Source organism: Podarcis pityusensis, assembly GCF_964106645.2.
Source record: "Podarcis pityusensis genome assembly, chromosome: 7".
Taxonomy (NCBI): domain Eukaryota; kingdom Metazoa; phylum Chordata; class Lepidosauria; order Squamata; family Lacertidae; genus Podarcis; species Podarcis pityusensis.
In genome coordinates this window covers 86491544-86515065 of record NC_138031.1, presented here as the reverse complement: position 1 = coordinate 86515065, position 23522 = coordinate 86491544, and the positions used below count along the sequence as shown (strand labels likewise).

Below are 23522 nucleotides of genomic sequence, written 5' to 3'. Positions count from 1 at the left end.
AAATTCAAATACAAGCCATTGACAAGGGACATGCACCAATGGAAGGGAACTGTAAACTTTTGATAGAAGTTTTGGATGTGAATGACAATAGCCCTGAGATGTCACTGAAGTCACTATCTGTGCCAGTTGCAGAGGACTCCCCACCAGGGACAGTGGTGGCTCTGATCAGCATCTCAGACAGGGACTCTGGGGCTAACGGGCAAGTGAGCTGCTCTGTGACTCCCTCCCACCTACCCTTCAAGCTATTGTCCACTTTCAAGAATTACTACTCTCTGGTGGTGGCTGAGCCCTTGGACCGGGAGCGGGAAGCAGAATACAAGCTGGTAGTGACTGCCCAGGATCAAGGGACTCCATCACTATCAACCAGCAGCACCCTGGTGATACCCATTGGTGACGTGAACGACAACGCTCCTGCTTTTCCTCAGTCTTCCTACACAGTCTTTGTGAAGGAGAACAACCCACCGGGTGCTCACATCTTCACGGTGTCTGCCTCGGACCCAGATGTGGCTGAGAACAGCCTGATCAGCTACTGGCTGGACGAGAAGCTCTGGCCCCTGTCGAGCTACATCTCTGTGCACTCAGAGAGTGGGAAGCTCTATGCTCTTCAGCCCTTGGACTATGAGGAGGTGAAGCTGCTGGAGTTCCAAGTGAGGGCCAAGGATGCTGGGCTGCCCTCCCTGTGTGGCAATGTGACGGTGCAAGTCTTTGTGGTGGATGAGAACGACAATGTGCCAGCTGTGACTGTACCAGTAGAGGAGGCTCCGACCCTGCTGGTGGTCCCCCTGACAGCTGGGCATGTGGTGGGCAAGATTCGTGCCCTGGATGCTGACTCGGGCTACAATGCATGGCTGCGCTATGAGATGCATGAGGAGTCCAGTAGGCTTTGGCGGGTGGGACTGTACAGTGGTGAGATCAGCACAACACGTGCCCTGGAGGAGGCAGAGGGCAGCAGCAGTCATAGTTTGCTGGTTGTGGTGAAGGACCATGGGAAGCCCACTTTGTCAGCCACCGCCACGCTGAGTATTTCGTTGGTGGCCAGTGTCCAAGCCCTCCCAGCTGATGCCCGCCTTCCCAGAAGGGGAGGGAGCCCCAATCCCCTGGCGGATAACATGAACATCTACCTCATCATAGCCATCTGTGCAGTGTCCAGCTTGTTCCTGCTGGCCATCATTGCGTATATGGCCCTGCGGTGCCATTGCCAGCCTAAGGAGGCCATGGTGTATGGTCCTGGAACAGCCACGCTGGTGTGTGCCAGTGAGGTGGGCAGCTGGTCCTATTCAAATCGTCACAGTCACATCTTGGGCGTGACAGGAGACTCCAATGCCAAAAGTGACCTCATGGTTTTCAGTCCCAACATACCTGCTTATGCAGAAAATGGAAAACCGCAGGATCTGCTCTGTGCAACGGTTAGTAACCCCTCTTTTAATTCATATAGTTTGTTCAGAACATTTGTTCAATAACCAGAATACATTTTATTTACATTTTAATGTTTCCAAGATCCATATGAACCACCTTAAGAAGTATGCCACTAATATTCCAAATACTGGTGAGGGATTTTGTATTTGTATTTGGTCAGAAAGCAACACCTTTCAAATGATCCTTGATTTGTACTTGGTTATTTGGAAGATTGTTGTTGTTGTTTAGTTGTTTACTTGTGTCCGACTCTTCGTGACCCCGTGGACCAGAGCACTCCAGGCACTCCTGTCTTCCACTGCCTCCCGCAGTTTGGTTAGTAGCTTCGAGAACACTATCCAACCATCTTGTCCTGTTGTCCCCTTCTTCTTGTGCCCTCAATCTTTCCCAACACCAGGGTCTTTTCCAGGGCGTCTTCTTTTCTCATGAGGTGGCCAAAGTATTGGCGCCTCAGGTGTAATCTTGCCTTTTTCAGTTGCTTGTTTTTTGATGAATATCCTCTGTCAGGAGCAAGACAAAGAGATCTGTTCCTTCTTCTGCATTTGGCTCGGAAGGTAACATGAGAATTCTTTTCTTAGTTCCTTAATCTAAAAAGAATATTGCAGAGTTGGGGAAAGTTAGGAAAATTGCAACCAAAATGATCAAGGGGACGGAGCAACTCCCTTATAAGGAAATGTTGCAGCATTTGGAACTTTTTAGTTCAGAGTAAAGGTGAGTAAGAGGAGACATGATAGAATATAAAATAGTGTATAACATATGCATGGCATGGAGAAAGTGGAGAGAGAAAAGTTATAGGAATAATGGAGGACGACAGGAGGTTGGATGCAGGTGAGCTGAGCAGAAGCACCCTGGCAAGCATGCTCCAAGACAAGCTGCCGGCTAGCTCTGTAGAGGCTCCTTTTATTAGCACAATATGCAAAACCAGTCAGATACATTTTGGACTGTGACTTTTACACATCTTCCAATCCCGAGATTGAGGGGTGGTACAAAGTTATTTTGGCACCTGTTTCCACCGCATCATTTTCCCCTTGAACAATGTATGATGAAGAAGACAAAGGTCACAGACAGGGCACGGCAGACCACTAAGAGAGCAAAGGTTAGACAGAGGGCATGATGTTCAGACAGCTGTGGCTTTGTCTGCAGATGGAAGTGTGCGCCACACCTGAAAGTCACACGGTCAGACAGCTGAGGTCTGTCTGTGGGTGGAAGTGTGCTCCACACCCGGTGGTCATTCCTTCAAAAGTTTTTCTCCCTCTCATAGCACTGGAACTGGTGGAGGTTGGAAGATTTAGGAGAGATAACAGAAAGTACTTTTTCACGCAGCACATAGTCAAGCTGGGGAATCCATGCCCCCAGGAGGCTAGGTGGCTTTAAAAGAAGACAGGGCAAATTCGAGGAAGAGAGGGCTGTTGATAACTGCTAGTCATGATGGCTATCCTGTGCTTCCACAGTCAGAGGCTTCTGAATACCTGTTGTGGGTTCCTGGTCTTTATTTTATTTTATTTTTCATTTGTAGTTGTAGGGAGGATGCTGCTAGTACTTTCCCACCCTTGCTAAGTTCTGGATACCTGGAGTTGAGTGTTGGCATGTGCACCATTTGTTTAGTTTTTAGGGAACTTCTTTATTTTTAGAAATTCAAGTTTTCAAATATTCCAGATTTCCAGTCAAAAGAATTTTAATGAATATTTGTGTGTGTCCCTCCAAGCCAGAAAATGTGAGGTAATTTCTGGGCATGTAGGCAGGTATTGTTTTCCTGTGAATAGTAACTTTTAATTTTTTTTTAATTGTGAAATACAATGTTGTAAAAAGATTTGCATAAAAGAGTAGTTAAAAAAAATGTGTTGCTCCAAGTCAGGTAAGGTTGCACTTCTTTTCTCATTCTTTTTCCTGCGCCCCATAACTGGAAGGACAATTTTTATTTTTAATGCTCCCCCCCGTCTATTATTTGGGGTGATGAAAAATAAATAAACAATTCAAGGCAGTGCTTGCTGCTGGAGGGCAGCTGCTGGAGGTAAGCACAAGTGCTTCCAGAAAAGAAATGAAAATTGGGCACAGGAGAAGGGGAAGGGGAAGAATTAAAGTGAAGGATTGATCCACTCACAGGAAGACCCCTGATGCAAAGCATCCATTACCCAAAGTGCAGTGGTTTGGGGGAACTTACTCAATTATCTCTGGATTGGGGAAATCTAAATTTAGAAGGTAAAATGTGTGAGATCACAGTTCTCTGCTTGGACAACATGTGGATGGAGTTGAATTAATGAGAACACAAGCAGCTTCAAATCCAAATTATGCTCTAGTGTGGACGAGCCCAACTATAGATCTGAGATTCTGTCTGTGTACATACCATAGCTTTATATTCAAAGCCTCAAAGCATCCTGGAAACTGTAGTTTGTTAAGGGTGCTGGGACTTGTAGCTTTAAAGGCATGGTGTGTATTCCATCTGACCAGAGACATAACCACTACACCTATTAATGAAACCTACCCAACCCTGGTTTGGGGGACCAGATGAACAGACTGCCTTTATCAAGATTATCTGCAGTTACGGACAGCACAGGTGTAATATGTGTGTTGTAATGTGTGTAATATTTAACATTTTCTACTGCACTAAGCCCTATAGGTAGGTCAGGAACCAACGTGACTCTCTGTCCCCAGTATCCAATTCATGGAGCTGGTCCAGGACAATACCATAGACTGGAATCAGGACCTGAGCTTTTAATTTGTTCATAGGTTATCTAGAATTAGGTGTGAACAGTGAGGTCGTCAGTTTGCTAATAATACCAAATTGTTCATCAGAGGGTTAAAACAAGGAGGGATTTCACTTTTCTCTGAAAGTATTTCTTCTAACTGGGTGAATGAGAGTAAAGAGCCAAATGCAGTTCAATGTAAGCAAGTGAAAATCAATGCACATTGAGGCAACCCCTTCTCCGCGCTTATGCTCATGGGATCTAACCTGGCAGTTACAGACTAAGAACGAGACCTTGGGATGATAGCGGACAGTGTGATGAAGGTGCCAGTCCGGTGCACAGCTGCTGTGAAAAATGTGAATTGCAAGCAATTGCAAATAAAATTGCCAACATTGTCATTTGTTTATTACCTTTTAAAATATCTCACCAAGGAGTTCAAGGTGGCACACCTTGTTCTGCCTCTTTCCATATTATCCTCACAACAGCACTGTGAAGTTGGTTGAGCTGAAAGTTGGTGACCGGTCCAAGGCCAACCAGTGAGGATCATGGCTGACTGGGGATTTGAACCTGGGTCTCCCAGGTTCTTGTCTTGACACTCTAACCACTGCACCACACTGGCTTTATGCCATCATTATCATCATTAGCCACTTTCCTCACAAAAGTGACTATAAGCAAAAACAAATATAAACACCAAAACCAATTACAACAAACACAGCCTATAAAAAAACCTAACCAACACATCTATACCAATAAAAGACAGGTCTTACACTAAGAGGGGCCTCATGCACTGAAAACCCTACAAATTAAGGGCCCAAAGTCCAGATAAAAAGGAAAGTTTTTGCCTGGCACCTAAAAATAAAGAGAGCACCAGGCAAGTCTCCCTAGGGAGAACATTTCATAAATGGGGAGCCACCACAGAAAAGGCCTGTTCTTGTGTTGCTACACTTCAGACCTCCTGTGGGCCTCAGAGGATGATCACAGGCTTTGGATCAGTTCATGTGGGGATTGATGGTCCTTTAGGTATTGGGGTGCTGAGTCGCATAAGAATTTATAGATCAAAACCAGCATTTTGAATTGAGCCTGGAAACTACCGGTAATTAGTAGCGGGTACAGTCATGCTGGAATTGGTGTTACATATTTAGACTGCCCTGCCCTGGTGAATAATCTGGGAAGATAAACACTGTATAATCTATTAACAAAATAATGAAGTTGATTAAAAATTATTTAATAATTAAAATATCAGAAGATCTGTAAACCAGGAAAAACAATTTTGGAAGCCCTGCTAAACCACTGTGCTTGCGAATTCAGACACATGGTGTCACTCTTGCCTACAAAATCTCTTCAGGAAACCTAAGGGGATTTGCTGCCCTGCCCTCAGATGGAAAGCAAATCATTTGATGCAAGAATCCGGAGGAAAACCCCAGATACCATCAAAATATAACAGAACAAAGCAGATTCCACCATTTCAAGAGCAATTTCCATTAACCAAAGGATGAATTCATAGCATCAGGAAACCATTCTGGCCATCATTCTAAGAAACCACAGCTCAATGGAGACAGAGAGAAGGCAGCTGCTGCAGCTGATGGTGCTTCACGCAGCCTGGATGATGGGGAGCGGCCAGCTCCATTATTCTGTGCCGGAGGAATCCCAGCATGGCACCTTTGTGGGCCGCATTGCCCAGGATCTGGGGCTGGAGGTGGAGGAGCTGGTGCCTCGGATGTTCCGGATGGTTTCCAAAGGACAGGAGGACTATTTTGAGGTAAATGTACAGAATGGTGTTTTGTTTGTGAATTCCCGAATTGACAGGGAGCAGCTGTGTGCTCAGAGTCCCATTTGCATCATTCATCTAGAGATGATTGTGGACAAGCCTCTCAGGATCTTCCATGCAGAGGTGGAGATCAGGGACATAAATGACAATGCCCCCATTTTCCCAGTAAATGAACACCAACTATTTATTTTAGAATCTAGACTGCTGGGCTCCTATTTTCCACTAGAGGGAGCTTCAGATGCTGATATTGGTTCAAATGGTCTGCTTACCTACATCCTTAGTCCAAATGATCATTTTCAGCTACGTGAAGAAAAGCATGGAGATCTCAGTAAATCTTTAGCACTTGTGCTATACAATGCCCTGGATCGAGAAAAAATCTCTGTACATCATTTATTGCTTACTGCCACAGATGGGGGACAACCAGCGCTAACTGGTTCAGTGCAGCTGAAGATAACTGTACTAGATGTAAATGATAATGTACCAATGTTTAACCAGTCTGTGTATGAGGTGCATCTGCTGGAAAACATCACAGAGGGAACATCAGTCATTACTTTGACTGCTTATGACTTGGATGAAGGAACAAATAAAGAAATACTGTATTCGTTTAGCAATATGATGCCTCCCCATTTAAGGCAGGTTTTTTCCATAGATTCCAACACAGGTGAAATCAAAACCAAAGGAAAAATAGACTTTGAAGATATTAACTTATTTGAATTGCAAGTGGAAGCTGCTGATCAAGGGTCCTACTCTTTGGCTGGACACTGCAAAGTTCTGATCCAGGTTTTGGATGTGAATGACAATGCTCCAGAACTGTCTGTGACATCCATGTCTGTGCCAGTGCCAGAGGACTCCCCACTGGGGACAGTGGTGGCCCTGATGAGTATATCGGACAGTGATGCAGGCATCAATGCTCAAGTTAGTTGCTCCCTGTGGCCACATGGACTTCCCTTCAGGCTGATATCCACCTTTAAGAATTACTACTCACTGGTGCTGGCTGAATCCCTGGACCGCGAGGAGGTGGCTGAATACAGGCTGGTGGTGACAGTCCAAGACCAAGGGACTCCATCACTGTCAGCTAGCAGCAGCCTTGTAGTGCCCATCGGTGATGTGAATGACAATGCACCTGCTTTTCCTCAGCCCTCCTACACTGTCTTTGTGAAGGAGAACAACCCACCAGGTGCTCACATCTTCACAGTGTCTGCCTCAGACTCAGATGTGGCTGAAAACGCCCTGGTTAGCTACTGGCTGGATGACAAGCTCTGGCCCCTGTCAAGTTACATCTCGGTGCACTCAGAAAGTGGGAAGCTCTATGCTTTACAGCCCTTGGACTATGAAGAGGTGAAGCTGCTGGAGTTCCAAGTGAGGGCCAAGGATGCTGGGCTGCCCTCCTTGTGTGGCAATGTGACAGTGCAAGTCTTTGTGGTGGATGAGAATGATAATGCACCTGAAGTTTCCAAGGCAGCAGAGGCCCCCATCCTGCTGGTAGTTCCTGTTACTGCAGGACACATGGTGGGCAAGATCCATGCCCTGGATGCTGACTCAGGCTACAATGCCTGGTTGCACTATGAGCTTCATGAAGCAAGTAGTAGCTCCTGGCGTGTGGGGCTGTACAGTGGTGAAATTAGTACTACACATGCACTGGATGAGACAGAGGGGGTAGGCAATAGCATGATTCTGTTGGTGCTGGTGAAGGATCATGGCAAGCCTGTACGGTCAACCACAGCTACGTTGAGTATTTCCCTGGTGGCAAGCACCCAGGCTGCTCAAGCTGATGCCCACCTCTCCAGAATGGGAGGGAGCCTAAAGCCTCTGGTGGACACTACAAACATTTACCTGATCATTGCCATCTGCTCAGTGTCCAGCTTGTTCCTGCTTGCCATCGTTGTGTATGTGGCTCTGCAATGCCAGTCTCAGCTTGAGGACAGTGCCAGGTATGGTCCTGGCACAGCCACACTAGTGTGCGCCAGTGAAGTGGGTAGCTGGTCATATTCACAACGTCATAGTCGCAACCTGGGATGTGTGGCTGGGGAAGCTGGTATCAAGAATGACCTCATGGTTTTCAGTCCCAATATTCCTGTCTTTGCTGTGAACACAGGAGTAGGAAATGCAAAGGAGCTTGTTCCAAATTTATCTGGAGAGGTGAGTCACATGGAAGCCTTAAGAATCTTTGTAACTGATGCTCTTGTATTCCTTTCTCGTTTGAATGCATGGCATTATACTATAGGACACCATATACAGAGAAAATTGGGCATGATTGCTCTGTGCACTTCTATATATTTATCTGTTCTCTTTCTTAATTGAATTTCTTGCCTATCCTTCCACCCAGGCTCAAGACAGGTACAATTTTGCTTACAATAAAAAATGTATAAAACGTATAAAAAAGTATAAAATTCATTTCATACTTACAATATTTGTAAGAATATTACAGCGCAGTAGGAGGTGTGGGGAATTCACTCTTCCCTTACTTTGAGAAGTGAAGGGATCTGTCTAGTTGACGTCCTTAGCTGTTTGAAGCTTTCCCTGAGGAGAAGGTATTTTGGATATGTGGATATATTTATTTGGCTTAAGTCTCTTTAATTGTGATGTAGCTTTGCAGGAAAGGGTGTAGGAAGCTTGGTTAGATGCCTGTGTCCTGTGATGTACCCAGTCTCTAGGCAGCTCTGACATGCCTGTGTTTCAATGCATTGGTTCCTTTCAAATCGCTATCACTGTGGAAATCCCTGACGTTTCTATGAACTCTGGTCAAGATTTCAAGGGATATCCTGCATTAACAATTAGTCATTACTGACACTTTTTAAAATTAAAAACTATTTGGCGGACATACTATTGGGTAGGATCATGATGATGACATAGCAGCCACAATCTTAGAAGTGGTTTCAGATGTCCATTCAACCACAAATTGCACAAGGTAGACTAGGCCCACTCATTATCATTCAGCCTAATCTGTATTATAGAGGTGATAAAACCATATGTATTACGACCTGAGCCTCAGTATGATAGGAGAAATTAATCCTGAAAATATTTGCAAAGGTAGTTTTTGCAAGACCATCTTTTTTTGTTACCCAGTCTTAAAAATAAGGTGGAATTACAGTAATGGTGGGCTTTCAGGGAAAACAGGAATAATTTGGGCTCAAATCAAGTGAGAAAATGTCTTCTTATAATGTGTGATTAGCATCATGTATCTTAATTTTATTTGTAATGACAAAGTAAAACCAGATGATAAGAACAGTTTGGAATTACATGACCAAATGGCTACATTTCTGCATCCGTTTGTTTAACCAATGTCCTTGTTGAAAACCATTACGGCAATTGGGCCATCACTATCCCTTAGCCTATTCTACGTCACAGGGTTGTTGTGCAAATAATGAGCAGGGAAACGTGCTGCTCTGAGCTACTTGGAGGGCAGGTTGCATAGAATCATAGTAAACGAAATGAACCCGAGAGAACAGAGCTCTTCAACTCCAGACTCCAGATATGCTATTCAGTTTGTCAGCATGCCCGCTTCCCTGAAAAATCCCAACAACTCATTGTTCTCATAAAGATTCCTTTTAATATTCTTTAGAATAAAGAACTCCTGAGGCCTTTAAAGGCTGACAGATTGAGGAAGAAATTAATTTCTCTGGATTGAACCACTTCACTGTTTGAATTAGAGCTCCATGAATAAAGTATGCACTGAAGCTTATGATTGGTTGCCCTTAACTATTCAAATAGCACCATCAATGTGCATGGTATTTTATAGAGTGAAAGAGGATATGTCTGTGCTCCGAGGAACTTACAATCTAAAGCTCAGCATAAAGGAAACATAATCAGATGGACCCAAATGAAACAGTGCAAGATTGACTTGGGCATATGTAGATAGGCTATCTTGTGACTTCCAATAATCATGACCCATCATTTGTGACACTTCCTGTTCTTCCTTTTTATTTCTTGACATGGCAGAGGGATTTTGCTTAGCTCTCAGGCTGTCAGCACTGTGACAGTGGCCTGGCCTTCATTGTATAGGGTGACGGGAGGACTGTGGACTGGTGACAAGATAAACTTGCCAGTGAGGACGGCCCCTTTGGCCCCTTGTGAAAACATAGTGAAGGACAAATGGCCAAGAAACAAAAACAAGAGTTTCTAAAATGAGTACAACACTTCTAACAACGTGGGTAACCCAGTACAAAACTCTAGGGGAGCCAAACAATTTTGATTTAATTTTGGCCAATTAAGTCAATATGTATTCTCTACCTAGGCTTTATTTCTTTAAAAAATTACTGTGATGTGGTTACGAGACACTAACTTTTCAAGGAAAAAATATCACAATACAATATCAGCAAAATGCAAACGAATCCTACTTTATTATAGAGCCAAAAAAATAGGGAAAATAAGAAGGAAGGAACATTTGTATGCCACTAATACTGATTTGTCACAAGATGTCGCTATCCACTGAAAATCAAAACGCTCTTTTGATACAAAGATCAAAGCCCCTCCCAGCAATTCAGAAAGAACAGAGACCATCAGAGGACAGAATGGATGCAACAGCGTAACAACTGACTGATTCCCAGCCTTTAATGCCATCACGAAAGAGTGGATTTAATTTTTAAAACCAGGAATAAGACCTACCATTGCTATGGTTGTTTTGCTCCGATGCAGCTTGATGAGAAGGCAGCTGCTGCAGCTGTTTTTCATCTGCATGGCTTGGGAGAGAGGGAGCGGCCAGCTCCATTATTCAGTGTCTGAAGAATCCCAGCATGGCACCTTTGTGGGCCGCATTGCCCAGGATCTGGGGCTGGAGGTGGAGGAGCTGGTGCCTCGGATGTTCCGGATGGAGTCTCAAAGCCAAGGGGACTATTTAGAGGTAAATGTTCAGAATGGGATTTTGTTTGTTAACTCTCGAATAGACAGGGAGGAGCTGTGTGGCAAAAGCCCTTTGTGTGCCATTCACCTGGAGGTGATTGTGGATAAGCCTCTGAGGGTCTTTCATATTGAGGTGGAGATCAAGGACATAAATGATAATGCTCCTACATTCCCTCAAATAGAACAAGATGTCTTTATTTCAGAAATGAGAATGCCTGGATCATTTTTCCCTCTGGAGGGAGCTTCTGATGCAGATATCGGTCAAAATTCTCACCTCACCTATACACTCAGCCCCAGTGAATACTTTAGTCTAGATGTTCAGAGGAAACATGATGAAAGTCAGTCACTAGCACTCCTTTTAAAAACCTCTCTAGACAGAGAGGTGAGAGCTAAGCATCGTTTGCTGCTCACAGCCACCGACGGGGGGAAGCCAGAGCTCAGTGGCACAGCACAGCTGGTGATTTCTGTTCTTGATGAAAATGACAATGCACCTGCCTTTAATCAGTCAGTTTATAAAGTCCAAATGGCAGAGGATGTTCTAAGTGGAACATTAGTGATTAAACTGAATGCCACAGATATGGACGAGGGAATCAATAAGGAGATTACATACTCATTTCAGAATCGTGTGCCTGTTAAATTAAAAAATCTATTTGCCTTAGATTCTGTTAATGGGGAAATAAGAACAAAAGAAAAATTAGACTTTGAGCAAAATCACCAATATGAGATTCAGGTACAAGCTAGCGACAAAGGGAGCAATCCAATGACAGGGTATTGCAGTGTTGTGGTGGAAGTGCTAGATGTCAATGACAATGCCCCTGAGATGTCATTAAAATCTCTCCTGGTGCCAGTGCCAGAGGATTCCCTGCCTGGAATGGTGGTGGCCCTGATCAGTGTCTCAGATCAGGATTCTGGGGCCAATGGACAAATAAGCTGCTTCCTGCACCCCCCTGAACTTCCCTTCAAGTTGGTGTCCACCTTCAAGAATTACTACTCTCTGGTAGTGTCTGAGCCTCTGGATCGGGAGCAGGTGGCTGAATACAAGCTGCTTGTAACAGCTCAAGACCAAGGGACTCCATCCCTGTCAGCCACCAGCAGCCTGGTGGTGCCCATTGGTGATGTGAATGACAATGCGCCCACTTTTGCACAGCCATCTTACACAGTCTTTGTGAAGGAGAACAACCCACCTGGTGCTCACATCTTCACTGTGTCTGCCTCAGATCCAGATGTGGCTGAGAATGCTCTGGTCAGCTACTGGATCGATGAGAAGCTCTGGCCCCTGACAAGCTACATCTCGGTGCACTCAGAGAGTGGGAAGGTCTATGCATTGCAGCCCTTGGATTATGAGGAGGTGAAGCTGCTGGAGTTCCAAGTGAGGGCCAAGGATGCTGGGCTGCCCTCCTTATGTGGTAATGTGACTATTCAGGTTTTTGTGGTCGATGAGAATGACAATGCACCTGCGGTGTCTGGGATGGCAGAAGAAAACCCAGTTCTGCTAGTGATCCCTGTGATGGCTGGGCATATAGTGGGGAAAATACAAGCCCTGGATGCTGACTCAGGCTACAATGCATGGCTACGGTATGAAATGCACGAGGGGACAAGTGGTCCTTGGCGAGTTGGGCAGTACAGTGGAGAGATCAGCACTACACGTGTCCTTGATGAGGGAGAAGTTAGCGGTAGCAGCCAGAATCTGCTGGTCTTGGTGAAGGACCATGGGAATCCAATGTTGTCAGCTACTGCTACATTAAGTGTGACACTGGTGGCAAGCACCCAGCTCACCCGTACTGATGTTCACCTTCCAAGAACAGGAGGGAACCCAAAGCCTCTTGCAGGCAGTGCCAACATCTACCTAATCATTGCCATCTGCTCAGTGTCCAGCTTGTTTCTGCTTGCAATCATAATATACATTGTCCTGCGGTGCCAGTCCCAAGCAAAGGAGGCTATGATATATGGCCCTGGCACAGCCACCCTCGTATGTGCCAGTGAAGTGGGTAGCTGGTCATATTCAAATCGTCATAGCCATATCCTGGCGGGTGTGAGTGGTGAAGGTGGCATCAAAAGTGACCTCATGGTTTTCAGCCCCAACATTCCTCCTCTGCAAGGCAGTGAGAATCAGGAACAAATACTTGGTGATTCATCAGCGCAGGTGAGTAATACATTCTGAGGAACATTGGGGAACTTTTATCATACGTAATTGTAGCCATTAAATTAGCCTCACACTACCGAGCATGATTGCTATTGTGATAGTGAGGCTAAGAGCTTGAAGCGTCAGTGTCTCTGGTATTTTATTTTATTATATTTAAAACATTTCTATGTTTCAATTTGATTTAAAAACTCCCTGAGGTAGCTTATAGCTGTTGTAAAAAGCTAAAACAACTATAACAAAATAATAAAACTAGCAGCAACCCACACAAAATTGCATACTCAAAAACAATTAAAGCCAGCAGATTAAAACCAGCTTTGTAGCATGCTGGAAGGCATAGACAAAAAATTTAAAATTTAAAAAGATATTTGCATGGCATTGGAGAGATATAGGATTCAGTGCTAAACAAATTTCCTGAAGAGGGTGTTCCAGAGGAATGGTGCCACAACACAAAAGTCCCTTTCTTGGCCTGCCTCAGTTTAGAAGGCAGTTCAGAACTGTTGTTAAAGGAGGGCCTCTGATTGAAGATCTTAATGCTCAGGCAGGCTTATATGAGAGAAGGTGATATGTGTTGCAAAAACATTTATGGCTAACTTAATTTGTTCCATGACCAAAGCACTGGTTTATCTTTTGAGATAATTAAAAGTAAATAAATCTGGCTTGCTAGAAATACTTACCTGTATTTTTTTGTATATATTCTTTATTTAAATGTGTTGCTTTGTTTTAAACATATTCCGCATTTGCAGAATTTGGTCAGTGAAGAATTAAATACCTGTAATTTTAACTTGTGTAGTTTATTAGTACTTACTGCTTTTCTAGGAATGAGTTTGTAATCCCATCCAAATATAGTTATTCTTTGCCTCTTGTGAATTGTGGTTTCCGGGGGGGGGGGGGGGGACTCAGCCCCTGTTACTTCAAATGCATCCAGTAAGTTCAGTAGTGACAAGATGAGCAACGTAGCTGCAGCACTTGCCAATGTCCTGGAAACTAGAATTTAATCTAGATTTGTTGGGGCAGATCTATTTAAATATAAGCATCTGGTTGAAGAAACTTTTTTCTCCAGAAGCCATAAACATTCATTCAATTATTATAGTTACTCGTAACTGAGGGATGCTGTCTATTGCACAATGCATGATCTCTTAAGTCATGGGCAATGTGTGGACATCCAATGAGTGTGACCCAGGGTGTACACAGTGTTGGGAATGAGGTCAGTGGTGTGACCCTGCTCCTTGTCAGTGCCTGAGTAACATGTGAATATGGTTTGTAAGATCTTATTCTTCTTAAATACATATAATCTTGCTAGCTTTCTTTATCCTTATATGGAGTCTGGTCAAATGCAATTTATTAAAGTAGCCTATTTGACAACATTTGAATTATTGGGAGGAATCCAATATGATGTTAAAATAATTGTTCTGTCAATACAAGCATTTCTGCTTGTTAAGTGGAAATAATCTCCCCTCTTCTCCACATCCTTCTGTGAGCTTCTGCTAGTGGGGCCAGTGAGTTGAATCTGGTCCAATATTCTTTCAAAGCAAAACTCCTATTTTGATGTCACTTGGTGCTAAGAAAGCCTTTGATAGATTAGAATGGTCATCTTTTTGAGAGAATTTTTGAAATCTTGATCTGGGGAAAACTCTGAAACACTAGCTTGAAATGAAATATAATTGCTGGGTATAGGAAAATGATTTTAATAAACTGAAATTATAGAGAGTATTTTGATGAGTCAATTATGGAAACTCCACAGCAGGTTGCAGTCAATTGGTCCCCATGGAAACATAGCAAAGCAGGAAGAGGAAGAGATATAGGAGGCAGCAGCTGTAGACACATATCTGATTGATTTGTGTCTACTTAAAATGGAGCTGTCATCTGAGACAAGGCAGAATGGCTTGGAATACTGTAAGTGACTCCTAATACAGTCCGTAATCTAAGAAGTGTCAGAGCATGACTGGCTGCTGGATAGCAGAATGCAGGCGATGCAAGAGAAGGGTGATAAAAGAGAAGGAACGGAATGGCTAGAGAAGTTATTCTGCCCAAATTTGGATGACCATTGAGGCAACAAGGCCAGATGTTCTGCCCAGAGCTGAGTTTTGATCAATGGAGAATTTTGAGTGGTTCAAGGTGATGGGTAAAGCAAGTTCTTCAATCAAGATTGCAGTAACAATAGTCAGTGTGGGCTATAACTGATGGAGTTGCATTCATTCTGGAATTTCCTCATTCAAACTCTTTGGCCACAATGGGCTTCCAGATTCTTTAATATGAAAATAAAATTTATCAATTTTGTTCACTTATTTGCTTAGACAAAAGGTGGTGGTCTGTATGAACATACTGGAAAAGAGTACAAAACTGAGAATTCATGGTTCCATGTATTTTAATGATTTGTAAAAGCCTGGTTTGTACTGCAGTAGAATTAAGTAAAAGCTACTAAAACATCTTAGAATAGTTTATAGAAACACATAATTGTAGAGTTGGGAGGGAACCTGACAGTCATCTAGTCCAACCCCCTGTGATGCAGGAATCTCAACTAAATCATACATAACAGGTGACCATCCAACCTCTGCTTGCAAACCTCTAAGGAAGGAGAGTCCACCACCTACCAAAGGCATCTGTTCCACTGTCAAACAGTTCTTACTGTCAAAAAGCTCTTCCTAATTTTTAGTCATAATCTCCTTTCTTGTAACTAGAAGCCATTATTTCAGGTCCTACCCTCCAGAGCAGGAGAAAACAAGCTTGCTTGGTCTTCCATGTGACAGGCCTTAAGACATTCAAAAATGGCTATCATGGCTCCTCTCAGTCTCCTTCCAGGCTAAACATACCCAACTCCTTCAACCATTCCTCATAAGGCTTGATTTCCAGACGCTTGATCATCTTGGTTGCACACATTCTCCTCTGCACACATTCCAGGTTGTCAATATCCTTCTTAATATTTTTTTTGCCGCTGCATCACAGTGTTGACCCATGTTAAGCTTCTGGTCTGCTAAGACCCTTAGATCTTTTTCACATTCAGATTCAATTCAGGAATCAAATGGAATTGAGAAACAAAATGAATTCAAAGCAAAGGTTTCATTATCAAAAATATAAAAATATTTGGAAAATAGCACATATCTATTCCTATATCTCTATAGCTATTTCTCAAAATAAGCAAAAATGGTCAAACATTTGAGTGATTTCTTGGATAAAGTAGATATATAGTGGCCATCATTACTATTATTAATTTATTACCTACCCTTCATGCTAAAGTCACAGGGCAAGTTGCAGCATTAAAGACAATATTATAAACAATGGTTAAAGCACTTGTAGCTCATGTAGCCTGCTCATTTTCAAGTATAATTAACATACCAGTGATTGGTGGGGTGTGTGTTGGGGTGTTAGGGGAAGGGTAATACCTCGAGTGGGGACACATCATGCTCCTTCTGGTGTAGACTGTTCACCTTTGGCCCCAACCCTGCACTCACCTCTCACCTGTAGCTCCTAGAAGCTGTCACCATGCAACAGTGGCCACACCCCAGGAATGGATTCGACTGACTGGCTGAAGGTAGCTGATGGGTCTCACACCCTCAGTGAGTCTGGGACTTTTCCTGCATGCGAAGACAGGCTATGGTGGACTGAGTAGATGAAACCAACAGTGGGTCCAATGGTCAAAAGTACTGTTATTGTGCATGCTGTGTGGGGCAAATGAGTCTTTCAACCGGGGAAGGTAACCCAACTAGAAGAAGGAATCTCTGATCCTAAATCTCTGCTGTCTCTTGTGGGATATATTCAGGAGAAGAAAAGTCTAAGGAGTAAACCCTACAGATGCCCAGGCTCTACCATCCTCCTATTTACAAGCCAAAAGAGCATACAAACAGACTTTAAAGCTGGCCAAACGTGAGTGGTATCTAAAGCGTTGGCGAGCCTTGATTGCGGCCTCTAGATCCCGCAGACCACAGGAATTTTGGGCTTTGATAAACAAAAGAGGAAGGAAGTACCCACTGACGATTATCCCTGCGCCCACATGGGAACAATTCTTGAGTAAATATTTCTCCTTGGCAGAGGAATCCAACTCATCCACTGAATTCCGAGCCGACCATCTACCTTTGTGGCCCTCTACCGACCCAGACCTGATAATGGACTTGATATTAGATCTGAAAACGGGCAAAGCCCCCGGGCCGGATCTAGTCCCCGCTGAGGCTATTGTTGCGCAACCGAGGTGGTGGGCTGAAATCCTGGCCAAAGTTTTTGATGCAATTAATTCTACGGGGCTTATCCCTAGGTCATGGAAGGAGGCCGTGATCGTGCCAGTCCATAAAAAGGGTCCCCCTGCTGACCCGGAGAACTATCGGAACATCAGCCTTTTGTCTATCATCGGGAAAATCTATGCAAAATTTTTGCTGTCTAAGCTGTCCCATTGGGCAAACGACTCAAATTTGATTGGCCACGAGCAAGCGGGCTTTAGGAACAATTATTCGACCACTGACCAAATGGTAATCATGTATCATCTTGCCAGAAAATATTCTGCCCCGAGTCGGGGGCGCCTATGTGTCGCTTTCATAGACCTAAAGGCCGCCTTCGACAGTATCCCAAGAAACTGTCTATGGAAGAAATTAGAGAGATGGGGCATAGATAGAAGGCTGTTATGGCTTATAACCCAATTACACCACGGGTCGTCGGCTAGAGTGAGACTCACACCGGCGGGAAACCTATCCAACGAGGTCCCAATAAATAGAGGTGTGCGCCAAGGCTGCATTTTGGCCCCACTCCTCTTCAACTTGTTTATTAGCGATATGAAGCTCTTTCTGAATGAGTCTCAAGCCAACATTCATGCCCACCGCCTAGCTGATTTTCGCTGCCCTCTGCTCCTATATGCCGACGATGCAGCGATCCTTTCCTACTCTAGAGTCGGTTTATGCAGAGCTCTAAAGATTTTTGCGGCTTATTGCAAACTCAACCATCTGACAATTAATCATGGGAAATCTAAAGTCCTGGTCTTTACCAGGTCTCGGAAAACTTACAGCTGGAAGTTAGATGGAGTCCAATTAGAACAGGTTTTCAAATTTAAATACCTGGGAGTCTTTTTTCACTACAACCTAAGCTGGAAGCCACAGATACAGTATTTACTAAACAAAGGGAAAACAATACTTTATACTCTACTCCAATTTTTTGCGGCCGACGGAGCCTCCCACATCCCTTCTGCATTGAAGGTGTACCATGCAAAAGTGGTTTCCACCCTCTGTTATGCTGCCCCGCTCTGGGCCCCAGGGTCCAATTTAACATTGTTGGGGACATTGCAGAATCAGTTTCTCCGTCGCCTCCTGAAACTCCCCATGTGTGTGAGCAACGCAGCCATACGTCTGGAGTTAAGGATTGCATCATTGGAGACTGTCATCTGGAAGCGAGTCTTTGGTTATTGGCTGTCCAGCTGGCATAGGCTTCCCAACCATTACCTTTTTCAGTGCCTCTGGCGGGACGACTTTGTCAATCCGTGGGTAGGAAAAATCCATGCCAAACTTCTGAGCATCGGAATTTCCCCAGCGGACTCCTTAAAGATGAACTTACGCTCAGCCAAAAGACTTATTGAGCAAAGATTAGCAGACATTGAAAATCAACACAACCTCGCCGGGGGTGGGGGTGTCTGCTCCCCCAGGTATCACGGAATAACCCCACCACTTGGCCTTCCATCATATATGTCATCTCTTTCATCTGTACCACACCGACTTGCATTTATTCGTGCAAGGTTCAATGTCCTTCCATCGAACCTGCTGAGCCACAGATTTTCCAAGGGTTTGGTGTCTCCGCTATGCGTGTGTGACGGGAAAACTGTTGATTCTCTCCCACATATAATGTTCAACTGTCCCCTACATAGCATAGCCAGGACTAAATTCCTGGGTCCTGCTTTACTGCGCTTGGTTGGCAGGCCTGCTGAGTCACATGCCGCACTACTTTTGCAGGATACAGATCCTTCTGTAACTCTGCAGGTGGCGAGATTCCTGAATGCGGTTATCTCACACACAAAAACCACCAAAAACAACAACATCAAAAACTAATCGGACAGTTTTGAAGAGAGTGCATGTCGGATCTCGTCTTCAGTTTTCCTTTTTCTGGGATCCGTCCCTTGGAGCTCTCCGGGCCCCAAGCTGTTATCTGGCTCTGCTCAATGACCCACCCCTGCATCATGGTGTTCACCTTCTGGTGCCGAATATATCGGTCCTTATGCCTCTGTGCTTTTATGTTTGTACATACTTTATGGGCTAATAGCCGTAAATAAATAAATAAAATAAAATAAACCCTACAGAAATCCAGAGTGGAGTCACTAAGCAGGTTGGATGGTGCCTTGTATGCCTCCTTTTGACAACTCCTGCAGCCAAGCTGGTGCCGAATGTATTGCTCTGCTTTGCTATGGACCACATTAGTGAGGCCAATATGGGGATCTTGTCATCTGAGCAGCCCAGGACATCCATACACACTGCCATGGAAGGTCACTTAGGTGCTGCTAACACAGTGGTGTGACTTCATCCCTGGAATCTCATTCCATTGTCTCTTGAGACAGACAGGAACCAACAAATTATTTGTTAACTCTACATGTCAATGGACCAGCTCGTGTGTTTATACATGACAGTTGGTGTGTGTGACCGAATGGCAGCATAGGCAAGTTTAGGGTCTGCATTTATAGCTCTACACTGTCTTTAACTGATGAAATTTGAAGGTAGTCTAATAGTTGCTTTGAGACATATGATGAAAAGTGGGGTATAAATTTCTTAAATAAAAGAAAATGAAGTGATATACAATGATGACTGAAAGACTTAATATAAAAAGAGTAATTTTAACATCTGAAAATGTTGTCAGTGATATTTTCTTTGTATATGATGGAAATATGAGTGCATAAAATTATAGTGGAAGGGGACTATATGTTAATCCTATAATGAAAAATAATGAAACCCCCCCCCCCAATTTTACTGTGGTGTTATATTCTCAAACACCAGCAGAGGTGCTGAAAACTGAAGGCATAACATGGGTGACCACTTTGGAACATATACTTTATCCTGAAGTGCATTTATTTATTGATTATATATTTATTTTCCTCCAAGATACTTGGGGTGGCTTACATGTTCTCACATTCTTGATTCTCAGAAAAAAACACAGAAAGTGCTTCATGACGGAATACAGATCTGAACCCAGGTCGTCTAAGTCCTAGTTGGACACGCTAACAGTTAAGATACTAACTATTACACTATATTGGTGGTTTAAATGCTTTTGTAATATAATGTAAGTGTTAGTGTAAACTGGTTTTGGAGAGCAGTCTCCATTATCAAAGGAAATAATAACCACAAAAACACACTTGTCAGAAGCAACTCATTTCTTGGAAAGATTTCACCCCCTCTTTCAAAAGACTGACTAATCAGAATACATCATTAAGAAAATGAATGGATAAATTTGTGTGTATGTGAACCATCACCCCGGGAAACTATTACTAACACATTATGTTAAGAAATTTATATAATGAAGAACTTTTATAAAACATTGAAAATGAAGAGGAAAATCCACACTATGTAATCTCTATGAAGGCAGAACGAACACTTGCAGACTCTTGATGACTTCCATTTGCATGAAGTGTGACAAATATATCAACTTATTCCCGTAACAGTAATCCATGCCAGACGTTCAAACAGCAGACAAAATGAAGGAACACAGTATTGTCTGCACTGAACATAGTCAGTCACACGGGGTCGCAATTGCCTAAACAATCCTATTGGAAACCTCTAAATACAGCTCTCTTCCTTTAAAAAGGCATTTGAAGAAAAAAGACAGGAGACAACTGGATACGATTACATGATCCAGAGAGATTTCTATCAGTGATGCTACTCCCTGGTGTTCCCTAGATCACCTGGATCAGCTGCATTTGAAACAAACATCTTGGAAGCATCCTAATCTCAAATCTCCATGGTTATTATGCGGATAGAATTCTGGGTGAGGAGGAGGCTGCTGCAGCTGGTTCTTCTCCACACAGCCTGGGAAATGGGGAGCGGCCAGCTCCATTATTCTGTGCCGGAGGAATCCCAGCATGGCACCTTTGTGGGCCGTATTGCCCAGGATCTGGGACTGGAGGTGAGTGAGCTGGTGCCTCGGCTGTTCCGGATGGAATCTCAAGGCCATGAGGACTATTTCAAGGTAAATTTGCAGAACGGGATTTTGTTTGTTAATTCCCGGATAGACAGGGAGGAGCTGTGTGGCAAGAGCCCTTTGTGCTCCATCCACCTGGAGGTGATTGTGGATAAACCCCTGAAAGTCTTCCATGTGGAAGTGGAGATTGCAGACATAAATGACAATGCCCCCATTTTCTCTGTCACAGAGCAAACATTGATTATTGCAGAATCAAGATTGCCATATTCTCCTTTCCCACTGGAGAGTGCTTCTGATGCAGATATTGGCAGCAATGCTCTGTTAACTTACAAGATCAATCCAAATGATTATTTCAAGCTGAATGTAGTAACAAATGAAGCCCACACTAAATCTGCTGGGCTAGAATTAAAGAAACCATTAGACAGAGAAGACATATCTGTGCACCATTTATTACTGACAGCCACAGATGGTGGTAAGCCAGAGCTCACAGGAACAGTCCAGCTTCTGATAAATGTATTGGATGTAAACGATAATGCTCCATTATTCAACCAATCTGTTTACAAAGTCAGAATACCAGAGAATCCAGTTAATGGAACACACATAATAACACTCAATGCCACAGACTTGGATGAAGGTATTTTTAAGGATGTTACTTATTCCTTTAGCAGCCTAGTACCTCCCAAAGTTAAACATACCTTCCAAATAAGTGAAAGCACTGGTGAAATCAAGGTTATAGGACCAATAGATTACGAAGACATTAATTTGTGGGAAATTCAAGTTGTAGCAGAAGATAAAGGCAATCCTCCTTTGGCTGGACACTGTCAAGTAGTAATAGAGATTCTAGACATGAATGACAACATCCCTCAGCTTTCACTGAAATCCCTGTCAGTGCCTGTGCCTGAGGACTCCCCACAAGGTACTATGGTGGCCTTGATTAGTATCTCAGACAGAGACTCTGGACCCAATGGGCAAGTGAGCTGCTCCTTGTGGCCTTCTGGGATTCCCTTCAAGTTGGTATCCACCTTCAAGAATTACTACTCACTGATGTTGGAAGAAACACTGGATCGGGAACAGATGGCTGAGTATGTGCTAGTGGTGATGGCTCATGATGAAGGGATTCCATCACTGTCAGCTAGCAGCACCTTGTTGGTGCCCATTGGTGATGTGAATGACAATGCACCTGCTTTTGCTCAGCCCTCTTACACGGTCTTTGTGAAGGAGAACAACCCGCCAGGTGCTCACATCTTCACAGTGTCTGCTTCAGACCCAGATGTGGCTGAGAACAGCCTGATCAGCTACTGGATTGATGAGAAGCTCTGGCCACTGACAAGCTACATCTCTGTTCATTCAGAGAGTGGGAAGGTCTATGCCTTGCAACCCTTGGACTATGAGGAGCTGAAGCTGCTGGAGTTCCAAGTGAGGGCCAAGGATGCTGGGCTGCCCTCCCTGTGTGGCAATGTGACTATTCAGGTCTTTGTGGTGGACGAGAACGACAATGCACCTGAAGTATCTAGGGCAGCAGAGTCCCCCATCATGTTGGTCGTCCCAATAAAAGCTGGACATACAGTGGGCAAGATCCATGCCCTGGATGCTGACTCAGGTTACAATGCATGGTTGCGCTACGAGCTGCATGAAGCCAATAATGGCCCCTGGCGGGTGGGGCTTTACAGTGGTGAGATTAGCACCACACGTGCCCTGGATGAAGCAGCAGGCAGTGGTGGCAGCCAGAATATTTTAGTGTTGGTAAAGGACCATGGCAAGCCAGTGCTGTCAGCTACAGCCACCCTGAGTGTGTCACTTGTGGCAAGCACCCAGGCAGTTCAGGCTGATGCCCACCTTGTCAGGATGGGAGGGAGCCCAAAGCCCCAGGTGGAAAATGTCAACGTCTACCTGATCATTGCCATCTGCTCTGTGTCCAGCTTGTTCCTGCTGGTGGTCATAGTGTACATCTCCCTGCGTTGCCGTTGCCAGGCCAAGGAGGCCATGGTGTATGGTCCTGGCACAGCCACGCTGGTATGTGCCAGTGAAGTGGGCAGCTGGTCTTATTCAAATCGCCACAGCCACATCCTGGCAGGTGTGAGCGGGGAGGCTGGTGCCAAAAGTGACCTCATGGTTTTCACTCCAAATGTTCCTGTATTTGCAATGAATGGGGATGCAGGAAATGGAAAGGAGCTTATTTCAAATTCATCAGATGAGGTGAGTTATGTGCGATCTTTAAAATCTTTGAAGTTATTCTCTCTTTGTTATACCTTCTTGGTGTGAAAACACTGAAGCGAAACGTGCTATTATGGAAAGCAGAGCTATCAAACATTTTGGGGCTTTATATTTAAAAAAAAATTAAAAAATTATGCCCAAAGTTTCTAACAAAGTTAAACCCTAAAACGTACATCATAAAAATGTAAAATTTTATATTGTAAACTGTTCTATGATCTTTTGATAAAGGGTAGTATGGAATTTTAATAAATAATAAAATAAAAATAAAAGAAGGTTAATCTCCGAAATAAAAATACCACAGAAAGCCAGAGACAAACCATCCAGTCAAGGCCAAAGCCCAGTAAGTAAAATAAAATCTGTGTGTGTTTGT

At 43.9% G+C, this 23522-nt stretch overlaps 1 protein-coding gene across 2 annotated transcripts in view; it reads left to right on the top strand.

Moving 5' to 3' along the window:
- Nucleotides 1-23522, top strand: part of LOC308481889 (protocadherin alpha-C2-like) — a 171739-nt gene that overhangs the window by 7363 nt on the left and 140854 nt on the right. Inside the window, exon 1 of one of the 2 annotated variants that reach the window (XM_081014693.1) lies at nt 5863-8004. The exons of the other annotated variant lie outside the window; for it this stretch is intronic. Within the exon in view, the coding sequence (XP_080870819.1) occupies nt 5950-8004 (2055 nt within the window). The 5' untranslated portion in view covers nt 5863-5949. Of the gene's footprint in view, nt 1-5862; nt 8005-23522 lie in introns of those variants that run through there. 2 annotated transcript variants of the gene reach the window in all.